Source organism: Linepithema humile, chromosome 7, assembly GCF_040581485.1.
Source record: "Linepithema humile isolate Giens D197 chromosome 7, Lhum_UNIL_v1.0, whole genome shotgun sequence".
NCBI classification, from domain to species: Eukaryota; Metazoa; Arthropoda; class Insecta; order Hymenoptera; family Formicidae; genus Linepithema; species Linepithema humile.
The window spans coordinates 854116-868126 of NC_090134.1; the positions used below are offsets into that span (position 1 = coordinate 854116).

General features: G+C 35.1%; 1 protein-coding gene across 6 annotated transcripts in view; it reads left to right on the top strand.

Moving 5' to 3' along the window:
- The window catches only part of how (protein held out wings), a 32597-nt gene extending 18694 nt beyond the window's left edge, over positions 1-13903 (top strand). For 3 of the 6 annotated variants that reach the window (XR_010891272.1, XR_010891274.1, XR_010891273.1), the window contains exons 6-8: positions 770-1072; positions 5920-6106; positions 10729-13903. Coding sequence is in view for 3 of the 6 variants with exons in the window: in XM_067359496.1 (XP_067215597.1) it covers positions 770-1072; positions 5920-6005 (389 nt within the window). In the remaining 3 variants the exon portion in view is untranslated. Of the gene's footprint in view, positions 1-769 lie in introns of all 6 variants that reach the window. The other 3 variants (XM_067359498.1, XM_067359496.1, XM_012377823.2) reach the window with 3 other exon arrangements.
- Positions 13904-14011: the final 108 nt, after the last annotated feature.

Consider the following 14011-nt stretch of genomic DNA (forward strand, 5'->3'; position numbering starts at 1 on the left):
AAATTAATTGAACGAATAGAAGACTTCCGTAATTGTTTGTAAAATTACTGTCGTCAAATTTAAATAAATTATTGTAGATATTAATGATCGTGATTTTGGCGCATCTTGCAAAGTAGTTTTGGAATGAAAATTATAATGAATAAATCGCAAGGTGTTTAATCGATTCTTTAAACTTACTCTTTTTCGGCCAATAATTTTCTTGAGTATTTTATTCTTTCAGAGAATTGAACATTATTCAGTCGCTTCGTGTCATTAGATGCATGAAGAGAATTTTAAGAAAGATTTCGAAGAAATTTAAAAAGTTATTCAAAATATTTCGCTTATGTAATATCTAGCGCGATAGTTAATCAAAGTCGACTACTTGCACGAAGACAAAGAGTATAAATAAAAAATCAAATTTTTCTATTCAATGAATTACTTACAATTAGTTAAAAGTTAAATACAATCAATTTTTAAAATAATATTTTAATACTAAATTAAAGTGTTGTAAATATTATTTCAGAGATTTGGCATGTGCAACATTATAACTTACACGTATGATAATGTATTAAGAAACAAGTTTAAAATTTTTCCGTAATGTTCTACGCCTTTTACATAACTTGTACATAACTGTAAATTATACGTTTCTGACTACCGCTTTCTCGACGATAGTGTACAAACAAACGTAAATTGTAAGCAACATATCAACATCATGGTATCGAGATGCTTTTGAGGGTAAATGCAAACCGCTCTGAAAAGGGCAAAAGATGATCAGCATTCGCTGTTGCAGCTTGTGACGAGGAGTGGCGACGGGTAGCTGCCGCCGCGGCGGAGACGCAACGCCTGCTACCAGGCCTGGCGACGCCGATGCGGACGCCAAGCGCACCACTGGGTGCGCCGTTGATCCTCTCGCCGCGGATATCTGTGCCGACAACTGCCGCATCTCTGCTGAATGGCTCCGGGCCACCCGGCTCGCTTCTGTCGGCCGGCGATCCTCACGGGCTCATCTACACGCCGTACGCAGACTACGCCAACTACGCTGCCCTGGCCGCGTCGCCGTTACTCACCGAATACGCCACTGCGGATCATTCTGGTGGGTTGTTTGCTCGTTGATACGTCGTCCCCCCGCGACAGAGAAATAAAGAGGGAGAATGTCTCGCTCCCCTCTAACGAAAAACGGAGCTTTGCGCGTTTAATGCGTGAAAGCGTCCTAAAAAAAAGAGATAGATACATGCGCATCGAGACTGAGGGGAGACGGAGCCGTGCACTTTTATCATGATATTATCATGATTATTATATTATTATATTACATGCGGCGCGCGTCACTGGTGACTCTCTCCGCATCACGCACAACTCGAGACGCATTCGTGACAATGGCTGTTTTTTTTCTCTTTTCTTTTTTGTCGCATACTGTGACATATTAGATGAGCAACGAGCGGTTAATAACAGCGATGAAAGAACAGATAGAAAGAAATTCTTTTAAAAAACAGTTATTAATTATTCTCGGCACTGCTTGTTGTACATTTGTCAGTTAATAGTCTGCACGCTGCTGACAATCGTACCGCAGAAAGCCGTCCGTCTAATCGCTCCTTTACTCACAATCAGTGCCAATTTTATACATCACGTAAATTATATTCTGAAATTAATTATTATGAGGAAAGAACAAAATTGAATGACAACGTTACATTTCGATATCGATTAACGTTTGTCTTCGCAAAACGTAACATCGAGAGATTCGATGCACGTTAATTTGCCGGGAGCGTCACCAATAATACGTAATACGTATACAATCATATAAAATTATAAGGCGATAATTGTTAATTACGAGCTGGTCGTTCTTGTAGTTGTTAATTATCATTACTCACGTCGTCATAGTTATTACCATCATCATCGTCGCCCGTCGTTTTCATCGTTTTGATCGTTATCACTGTATCATCATCACCATCATTATTATCATCGTCGTCGTTGTCGTCATCGTCATCGTCGTCATCGTCATCATCATCATCATTATCATCATCATCATCACCTTCGTAGCAGTTAGCAAATAGTTTTTGTGAAGGTAGCTTAGAGTTTAGAACGTAAACGAAATCAGTCATTTACTAGTCGCGTCAGTTCAGATATGATAATTACGTAAAAGCCTTAGCGTAACGTATGCGCCGCCTTCGAAATAATTTTATCATGAAGATTCAGGGTTATCATAGCGATAGAGTGGCGAGAACGCGAGATGTTTAGGCCGCATTTGGCATGATTTAATCAAGAATAGTATAGAGAAGAAGAAGAGTGAAGGAACAGACATCATATGTGGTGTATCGCGTGTAGCTATACTAGTCCGAAAGCTTTTTTACGTAAAACGGAGATTGTGGCGTTCCACAATAACCACGTGTGTTTTGTCTGGAATATATCGTTTCTCCTCTAATCGCCTTTAGGGTAACTCACGGTGCAATTTTTGCCTGGTTTGAGAGAAAATTTTTAAAGTTCTAAAATAATGCATTACGCTTAAATTTGTTTGCAAATAATATGATTTATTTTCTACAATATAAAACAAAAATATTCTTTTACTGTTTGAAACTGGTAAGAGTATTTAACAGAAATTGAAGTATTTTTGTAAAATTTATAATTTTATAGCAATTTTAAATCGTGATTTTGAAACCAATACTCTCATTTTTTAAATATACTCTATCCACATATTTTTATGTCAATCAGATAAGATTTTTATTCTCTTATAGATTAGGCAAATTTTACATCACGTAACATAGACATAATTGTGCCAAGCAGGTTGCGAAAGTACAGTAAACGATCATGTATACTCGGTCGCGTCGTACAAGAATTACAGTGTCGTCGTAGAGAACCGTTAGCTGGGACAGTCTCGCCGAGTCTCTTCAGGTGGCACAAAAATCACATCGATACTTAGTATACTCGAGAAATTCTTTTCAGTCCTCAACAAAATACTTTCCACACAGTGGTACGAGTTTTAATTTACAAATATCCAAGGCATGCAATATTTAATCGTGCGAGCTCTACGAGACTATCCGATAATGTAGAATGTTTCAATACGTGTTTTTTGTATCAACATCGACGTGTTTTCCTTGTCCCGATACAAAGATATCCAGTTACCCGATGAATGCTCTCGCATTCGCGCATCTCTCAGCACATCGTTACGTATAAACGTGACCGTAGGGAAAGTTTGATACAAAACACTTCTTAGATATATATATATTTTTCTTTGTTTTTTTTTAAATAAATTTTCTCACACTTGAGAAATCCATAACGCGTTATTACGCATTACTCAATGCAGCAATCAAAGGCCATTCATTGTGTAGCAATTTTATATATACATATGTGCGTGTCTGTACGTACGTGTCGATAAGTATTTCAGAGAATATATATCATATATTTATTTAAGTAGACGATAATAATATCATATTTATATAATAGGTTTTTTTAAAGATTTCTTTAGCATTCGACTTTTAATAGCTTTGATAACGGAATCATCGATACATCGTACACTTTAAATCGCAGCTTAGAGACATTTTTCCATACTAAAAAGTAAAATCTTAATCATTTTTTAATCAATGGTCTATTGATAGGGTGATGATGGTACATTAACCGAATATTTACTCCGCGTTTTCTTTCGCATCTTTTTTTATATTTTCTTTGTTTTTCTTCTTTTTTTTCTTTTACCTCTCCCTTTTATTTTATTTCGCGCGTTTTTACAAACACGTTTTTTTTTTGACACGCTTGACTTAAATTACTTAGCGATAACTACGAAGTATCACTAGAATTCCAACTGAATCCCTCGGGTTGATTTAATACACGACTAAACGACTAATAACCCGTCCACCTCTCCTACAAAACTCACTTCATGTTGTCTTTTTTCTCTTACTCATTCCGTCTTAACAAAAACCATATCTCTAATTATGTAACTCTACAGTGATGATTCTAGCAAAGTAATTACTTAGCGCAGTGATAGAAATCTGAAAACGGGAAAAAAGTGAAAAAAAGAAAAATATTTGATGATTAGGATTGGAATAGAAGTTCTTTTTTTTATTATTATTATTTATTTGAGAAAACGTAATTACGAAGTTTAAAGAATCAATCGAAATAATCATCATTAATCGCACGATAGCAGTCAAATTAGCGAGCAATCTAACGAGGATTCATCATATATTTCAATTCAGTTAGAAATTGAATCTATCGCGCGGCATGCCATAGAATATTACAATGGCTGGTGATAGGTAGTCTACGATATATATATACATAGGTCTTTTAGGCAACCAGTAGGTGGAGGGAGAATACCCAGGGACCAAACAATATTTTGAGGACTGATGGTTCTAGCGTTTACTTGTAGTAAATTCAAACGGTACGGATAAGACTATGCGTTGGAAAGTATTTTCTCTTTCTTTGTTGTTGGATTTTTGTTTTTTTTTTTTATTTTTTTTATTTTTTTATCGCGTATTCCACGCACCCGCAAAAGCACTAAAATTTAATGATAATGCAATATTTATATAAATTATTTTATAGACACGCAATACTCTTTTGATGGCATAGTCTTTAAGTAATATTACAAAATATGATGCTACACAAATTATATATACATACACACATATTATATATATATATATATATATATATATCATATCGTATTATATATTATTTTATATGTTTATTTAATTTTATTTTTATAAAGATTATATAGCCATTATATAGATATATTTATATGACGTTAAGGGCCTAAGCAACGAGTAGGTGTAAATCTCAATACTCATCGTTGTTAGGAACGAGTAGAATGGTTGAATACATTTTAGCTTACGCAATGACAAAGACTTACCTCTGATTTCTCGACAAAAATCAAAAATGGAATCTTAACCGTGCGAAGAATGAGAAGAAGTCCGATGTTGATAGATCTTCTCTAGTATTTAAGAAATTTTATATATACATGCACATATACAAAAATCTCATGTACCTACGAGGATTGATAGTGAAAACAAAATATCATATTTTATATGATAGGCCTGTTTAATGAAGCATAATTAAGTAATAAGTAGGTAAATAAATAAGTAAGGCACGTATCTCTCCGACAAAGTCCGTATCTCGCCTCTCGCGAGGATGAAAACATTTTTATCATAGACGCATTTCAGGGACGCACGATTTCACTGACATTACAGTATTTTTTAACAGTGTTCTGATAGAACAAGAACAAGTTTATTTCGCCACCACGTTATAAGCCTAAAGAATACGATCGAACGTAAGCTACGAGGGATCGAAACAGACGCGCAACACTGCCGCGTGTGTCAATATTCTGGAAAATGCTTTATCGTAATTGTAAAGTATCTTTGAAAGTAATAAATAATTTCTATGTATTCCGATGATACATACAAATTGATAAAATTAGTCGCGACTCAGGCATTTAGTAGCTTCTGCACTCTTCATGTTAGTCACGGTGCAACAATCGTGAACTCGTAGCTCGCGTATCGGTCGTACGCTGAAGGCATCAGCATTAATTTGCGGCGCTGTTACGAATTGGAATTTTTGCAAGAGATGTGCAATTTACTTGCGCGCGCGTTTTTAATGAGAAAAACTTTCTCTCTTATAATAATAATGTGTTTAGGTTCGTAATAGCGCCGTCGCCGAAACCCATTGCATAAAGGAAAATGTATAAAATGATAAATATCCACGCGATTCGCGTGAAGCAACCCGTGTGCGTGTGTGTGTGCGTCGTATCTGACCGATATATTTACTCTGTGACAACAGTTTTCTTTATGAAATGGGTTCCTTTTCGATGTGTGCGTTATATATATAATAATAGCGACAGCATTTTAGATTTTAGTGGCCGACAGCAAGTGCGGATCTGTGCGGATCTGCTGCGGATTTATGCGCGAAAATGTGCGCGGAAGTGATTATACGGCTCGATTATACTCATGTTATGTATGTTGACGACAGGCGCAGCGGCAGCCGCTGCCAAGCAGCGTAGACACCTGGGTCAGATCCGCGAGCACCCTTATCAAAGGGCCGGCGCTCTCTCGTGAACACACAGAGACAGTGCGAGTACAGAGAGAGAGAGAGAGCGAGAGAGAGAGAGAGAAAAAGAGAAAGAGAGAGAGCACTGTTCTTGCGCCATCGCGGAAAGGTTAGTGTCTGCACAGACAGTTCATTAAGTTCTCTTTTTTTTTGTCCTTTATTTTTTTTCTACCATTTTCACTTTTCTTATCGACGTTAGAATGATTGAGACATTTTTTCTTTTGTCATGTGACTTCTATAGATTTTTATAAATTTAATTCTCTCTCTGTATGAATTGAAAAGTAACGTTAATATAACACACTTTGGCAGTTTTTTAATATAATTTACTCGGTACTTAATAACTATCGTTTTTATGTTATCGTTCTGGATTTAAAATAGGCATAAATCTGCAAGAGTTGTAGCAGATCGTATCCAAATAAATGTAAATGGCTTGTTAAACGCACACAAAGGTTTCCATCATTCTAACGACGGATTATATTATATACGACGGCAGTCGCGCAACACAAATGCGCTCGTGTTCGTATTTTTGCCGCGTGCTGAAGTCTGTGGCAAAAGTACGGATTATTTAAATGTGTCTTCTCTCGAGTATTGTCGAGTATTTCACACTTAGCACACACACGTTTTCGATTGGGTCTTCTTTATGAGCGACAACAGCAACATTGATACGTGTGTGCGCGCCTCGTCTTGTGTACCTGACGCCCTGACGCCGCACCGATCGCGCGACATCGATTCAAATGACTTTATTTCTCTTTTATCCATATGTATAGATACGCAGGTAAATTCCCGAAAGAATCTTGATTAATGTCGTAATATATTGTATATATACATATATATTTTCTTATCTTTAAAAATGGGTCGCACTTCCTTAAGACTTTCAACAGTGGGAGCCGTGGTAATTTTGATTAGCTATAATAGCACGCGTCGTCGACGGATAAGAGAACAAAAGGGAGAAAAAATTGCTCGTGGATGAATTGCTGTGTGGGAAAGAAGAAATGAAATTTTTTTTTCTTTCGGGCTGAAAGCGAGTGTTCAGCGTCCGGAATGTCGAAAGTATTCTCTCTGATATTCTGAGCGCTTTCAAACGAACTGTGCAACATTAACGTGAGTTCGTTCTGCGCTCCTCCGCAACTTTTCGTAGAGAGCGTACTATTATATTACACGATTTACGCGAGTGAACGCGATGTTTCTTCGCAATTTTATCAAAGTATTTTCGTACGCGCATTGACACTCGAGTCAAGATTTCTCACAATATCCGTGGAAAAAAATCATTATTTAGCGTTTGAACTTAAAACTTTGACATAATTTGAAAACAATCGTTCTTTTTCGTTGGACAGCTATTTCTTTATGTGTTGCCGGATACCGAATCACGTTAAACGCAAACATAAATACAACGTGATTGCGCGCCTTTTCCATTTGCACACATATCTTCGGTTACAAGCACTGATCCGATAGCTTTTGTGACGGTATTATTCGCTCGGATGAAAATAGAGCATGCGAGAACAGGCCTTGTGTCAGGCCGAATCTATAATTGAATCACGGCGACTCGGTCGGAAGAAGTTATAAAATGCAGCTCGCACAAAAGATATTCAAAGTCGAGTCTACGTAAATAAAGATTTACGGAAGATTATTTTACATTTTATCGGTTTTCTTTTTCCATAATAGACTCGGTACAAAAGTCAAGCGAAACGCATTATTGTTCGTACGTTGTGTAAATACAAGTATTGATCGATGATAGCGTGAACTTATGATAATTAGAGGAAATCATTTGGAAAAAGAAGGATCTAAGACGCGTTGCTGTTTTTTATTGAAATGCCAGAAAGTTTTACGAAATTGTTCAAAGGCTTTCGATGGAATCTGATTCGAAATTATTTGCACATATTTTATTGTAATAGATTTCTGGCATAAGAACATCAGAGTGTCAATTCAGAAATTGCGTGAATTTTAATATTTATTCAAGAGATGTGTGTTTCTCATGACAAACGAGAATTCGGGGATGGTTACGCGGTACGATGCGAAGGTTTATGCTATTGGTTCTTTAAATCAGTAAATTGTTATTATTATTACGATACCTTGCTTCAATTTAAATTTCCGAGAAAATTATACAGCTGCGGAGACACGCGAGCAAGAAATATTATTTCTACATTAATTTTTAATACTACATTTTTTGCTTTTTTACCCTTTTTATTTCAGATGATATATCAAGGAATCATTGAAAGTAATCATCTTCCATTAAATCTGTGTTTCTCCAATTAATAATTAAATTCGCGTTCAAAGCGTTTAAAACGGGATAAAGCATCAATCATCGCGAAAATGACAATGCTGTCAGAGATGGCGTCCAGCCCTTTTTATATATTTTATCTCACTAACATGTATTTTTTATATAATTGACATTCCTTATCATAGATACAATTTTATTCATTATAGACTGCACACAACTGCACTATCTTTATTTACATATATATATAAAACTAACAACAATGCTCTAGACACACACACACACGCACGTCAAAGTCGACACTAACACACATATACATACACGTGTGCAACACACAGCACGAGATTTATACTTTATATATGAATAATTTGCAAAAGAATTGCTTACACAACAATTTTTACATAAATTCTTTTCCTATGACAAGTTCTCGTGCTAAATTGTAGATGTGCACACATAATGTGCATATATAGCATGTATGAGTTAGGTATGCTTGTGCAAACAGTGTATCTGTTAGTTTATTTTTGAATCGTATCTCATTTCTTAGTCAAAACTTGAGAATAGAATAGAAGCTTTGGTCTAAAAAATTTTTAATTTAATTTCCATTGCGCAAATTTGAATTTAATAACGCAAATTTAGTAAATTATCTTCGGGATTACTTCAGAATGCATTAAAAAAAGTCTGCGTTATTCTTTTCTTCCAATAGTTATCTGGACAAGTGAACTCAATTCGCGTTTATATGCATACAAGTCCATTTGTATATAAAGAGTATTTTTTTTTAAATCGCAGATCAATCAGTATTGGAAGACATTCTATAATGAAACTGTGTTTAATCGATAATCGCGAATATACATCAGTATTAGAGATAGTATTAAAATCAAAAATGAGATGAGAGAGAAAGAGAATTTGCCGACAACACATTTTATTCGTAAATATTTTTCAATACAGTTGTGGAGTGAAATTAATTCTCGTTTTTTTAACAAAAATATATTTCAAAGTTTCAAAAGTAATTCGATAACTATTCTCACTTTTATTATCATCAATGAGTTGAATTATTTTGCCATTGTTATTGTGATCACTTGTGATGTAATCAATTCGTGCAAATAATCAAGATATTACAAATTTTAATTACTCAAAGATATCTTCAATCTGCGAGTTTCTCGTTAAATCTTCCGTTATCATTCGATTCGCAACTTACGTTACTTTATATATAAAGGTACAGATCTGTTTAACAGCGTAATAATAATACGTTTCTTAAAAATGCTTGGAATTGTACGACAGATATCTGTCCTGTATGGCACATGCAACACTCATGAGCCTCTGACACACCTGCTTGCTGATGGGACATTAATCACTAAAGATCAATCAAGATAATGATCAATGCAACAATACTACCATAACTATATAATCGAAATTTCGTAACTATGTAATCTCTTTCATTTACCGGTGCTAATGTGGTGGCAGGTGCACATCCAGGCTGTTTATCTGCGATCACTATAGAATGTTTGCAAAAAATAACGAAATCCACGTATACGTGTGTAACAATAGCGATTAACAGGTAATAATCGATCGACTGTTTCGACTTTTGACTTGGTCTTTTTATTTTGATTTTATTTTTTTCTCTTATATCTGGTCACATACATTTGTAGACAGCTATGTTTGACGACCACTCGTCGGTAGGGTGAATGCACCAACGAGCAAGTCTTTGCCATAGAAGAATGTATTTATTAATAAAAATTAATATTTTGGATTGTTCTTAATTTGAAATATATAGTACATTGTTCAAAATTAATGTAAAGAATGGTATATCGAAGTAATGAAATTGTGCCAATCGATGGCCGTTAGCTTTGGCAAAAGTAATTTGGCAAGAATTATGTAATTGGATATCGGTGGAATGTCGCGTTTACACCGGGGTGCATTTATCCTGACGCGAGTTGTTACAGCGATGTGTCTGTCGACAGATGTTTTTGTGGTTGTCCTATGCGCGGGAAAGGTACACGAGCCATGTCACTTGTGTGGAAGCAACACGGATCTAATTGTCACGAATAGAGAATAAATTTTCGTGAGATAACAAAGATTGCTAATTTGATACTCGATACTCGAACCGACGATCAATTTCGTGTCGTTAGACACGTATTATCTTGTTATGACTAGTCGAACGCTTTATACTAATAATATTACAAGTATTCGGTGCAAAGCAATGCTTCGTCACCGTATAATCTTTTCGTCTAACCGAGTAATTAATTTCCCGCGCGAATGTCTACACATTTCGTTCCAACGGTCTCATGAGTGAAAGAAACTGCTCGAAGCAATTCTAATTGATGTTAATGAGTGTATCGGTTTTACATAGACACAGCTACACAGAAAACGTGGAAGCGTTGCTTTTCACCACTAACTATATTTCTCTCAGCTAGCGAGCTACTAGATACTTAATGTTAACGTCGGTCAGTCATAATCAGATTACTAACAAACTGTTTTTCTTTTCTTTCTTGTTAACCCCGGTTGCCCGTGGCCTGTAGGCTTGGAGTGCTAACAATGGATATCCACTCGCCCCGTGCTAACACCTGGACTCTGGAACAGCATCCCGCGTTCGATCGGTTCACCAACCAGCCGACCACCTTCGCCGTCCGTCCGCGTCACCAGCCCTGTTCGTCAAGCTTATCCATCATCCTGTATCCTCTTAATGTTCGGAAATGTAGTCTCTTTCACGCGTCACGGCGACCGACGCATCGCCGATCGAAATCCGAACCATTTCTCGTCGTCATCGTCGTCGTTGTAGTCGTCATTATCGTATTTGACGACAAACACACGACATATATAATGAATTCAAATATGATTATCTCAGTTTGATATATATAGTGATTATAATATCATTATTTTATTTTGCAAAACATTAGCGTTGCGAAGTACATTCGCATAATATATGGATACTTGGAACGGTATTATTATGAGACTCGACTCGATGAGATGAAGTATATATAGTATATACATACATAACGATAATAATGAGCATGGACGGCAAAACACTTTACAAAACACTAATCAAGTAGAATTTGACATCAGGCAAAAGCAAAATAAGATCAAGATTTCATCCGCACACTTTTTTGCGAGTAAACGCAGGACTATTCCATATTTATTTTGCGAATCGTGCGCAATTCGACTTCAGTGCAACGATAATGGCAATAGTAGCATTAGTAGCATTAGCTTTTAGTACAGATGATAATTTACGAGATATTTTTATTTTCTCGTGTAGAGAAGGATCTTGTATAGCACACAATATATATCCCGAGTATTTTATTTTCTCTCTCTTCTCGCGACAGCAGTGAAATGTTCGCGCTTTTCCCAGTACTTATGACTATGCTGACATCTCTCATTACTGAAGATGACAGCGCGAGAATGCGACAATGTTAATATAACTTAAACACGATATTATATACGCGCGCTTTTAAACCTCATTACTAAAAAGCGTAAAGAGATTTTCTAGCTTTGCGAGAAAAATAGCAATTTAATATCCGTGTCTTCCTTTTTTCTCATATGACACATCACGTTGAAGAGACTATCAAAATTCTGTGCGACTCTCTCGCATAAATGTGCCTTATATAATATTAACATATAAATATTAATGTAGTATGGTCAAGTCGAGCCGCGATACCGTTCTAGATAAAGTTACATTATCGTATAGATTACATAATAGTGTTTAAACTGTGCAATCAAAATTTATTTTCTGTATATATCATTAGAAAGATATATACGTATCCCAAGCAAATATATGTACGTGCGTGCGCGCGTTTGTATAATGATGAGCGTATACATATTGACATACTGACACACACACACGCATACATATATTTTTTTTTGGAAAAAATAGAGCACCGATCAAGTCTTTTTTCTCTAACAATTTTCCTCGTTACAAGTAGCGAGTAGTATTCCATCCAGAATCCCAAATATCTCGAAGAGAGAAGGCTTCAAAAGTCCGCCGTCGAATGTAGGAGTACGAGAGCTACGTGTATATATTATTTCAGTCAAAAGTATTAAGAGAAACGCTATTCAAAATATTTTTAGGGAATGTTATTAAAGAACATTTTAGGACATCAGTGTGCAATAAGTTGATGAGAAAAGAGCAAGACATTTATTCGTGTTGTCAAGGATTTGTTGAATAAATCACAAATTTTAATATTGTAAAATCTTAAAACTTAAACCGCAGGATTGTTGAATATACGATACGTATGTATACTATATACGTATCGTTATTATTAAATTGGCGAGCAAAGTGACGAAATAAAAGCAAACGATCTGTTGTTAATACTTTTTGCGCCGTAAAATTATTTATGAGATTTTTAATATTTACGAGATATTATAATCATATAAATAAACAAATGTATGTAATCTCTGTCCACACATGCAAAGAGTGTTTGCGTGAGAGAATGACTTACTTAATATCGACTTTATCGTTGTATTAGTTGCACCATTTTTAGATTTGCCATACTGTACATGTAACGATTAAGAACGATTTCAAGTTACACGCGTTATATAACTTATGTATAATCAGTCATGTGTCAAATGTTATACTCGTTCTTTCGACAGATATTTTGGAATTTTTGTCCGAAGAGTTTCTCCTAGATATCGATAGCTTTGGTCCTTCATGTATATAAGCGCTAAAAAGCATATACACGCACATCCAAACACACATACATGCATACATACATACACACAGAGTTACGCATTAAGAGTGATCTGAAATCTACTTAAGTTTGCAACGTAAATATTCGATATATAGTTTATTATTGTACGTAAATAATTGATTTAATGAAATATTTTTGAATATATATTATTGTCCTCTATTAAATGCGACTGTAATGTACGAATTAGTTCCGCATTTTTTTCGCGAGCGTGGTCGATTATATGGATATGTATACTTTTTATGTATATACTGTCTCTTTATGTCTTACTGTCTAATATACATAAGAACGTAAACTATCACACATATATACATAATGTGTTATACATATATTATCTCAGTTGAACATCTAGATGGTATAAATAAACACAGCCGTAATTTACTTCTGTATCGAATCGCGCAACTTAATTCTGTTCTCTGTTCTGTGCAATATTGACGAATCTATTACATATACATATATTACGATATATCTTGTCTTGTCACAGAGAAACGAGCAGTTTGATCGAGGGGAATATTATATACGCAAACATATATCTTTATTTTTTCATCGAGCGGTTCTTCGCAGATTATTATTACCACCGCAGGAGTAAATGCCGGCGTGATTTCTCTATATCTTGTTATCATATTTATACATGTACACAGATAAGTTATATAAGAAATTATGTATGTGCAAGCAATCTTGTTAGATCTTACGGCATGCAAATTTACATTTATTATTCTATAGTTATATAGTTTCTTTGCCGAAATTTATTATATGATAATTTTTTAGTTTCATATTTTATTTTAATGTTGATATATATGTGCAGGATATGTGGCAATATTAATGTATAAGTGACAATGCAAAAAGTATAATTTTTATTTCCGAAATCTCTAAAAGATCTGATTGTGAACCATAGTGTATTGTATGCAATTTTCAAAAGAAGATTACGATTTGCGATAAAAATGCAAATCAAATAGTTTATGCACAAACATGTAAAAATACTATGATGAACAGCAATAAAAATATTTTTCCAATATTCTCGACACTAGTTCTCGACACTTTATTTACACTCAAAGTTATCAAAAAATGGGGTTGAATACTACTAAGATTTCTATTTTATGTATATGCACATGGTATGCATTTG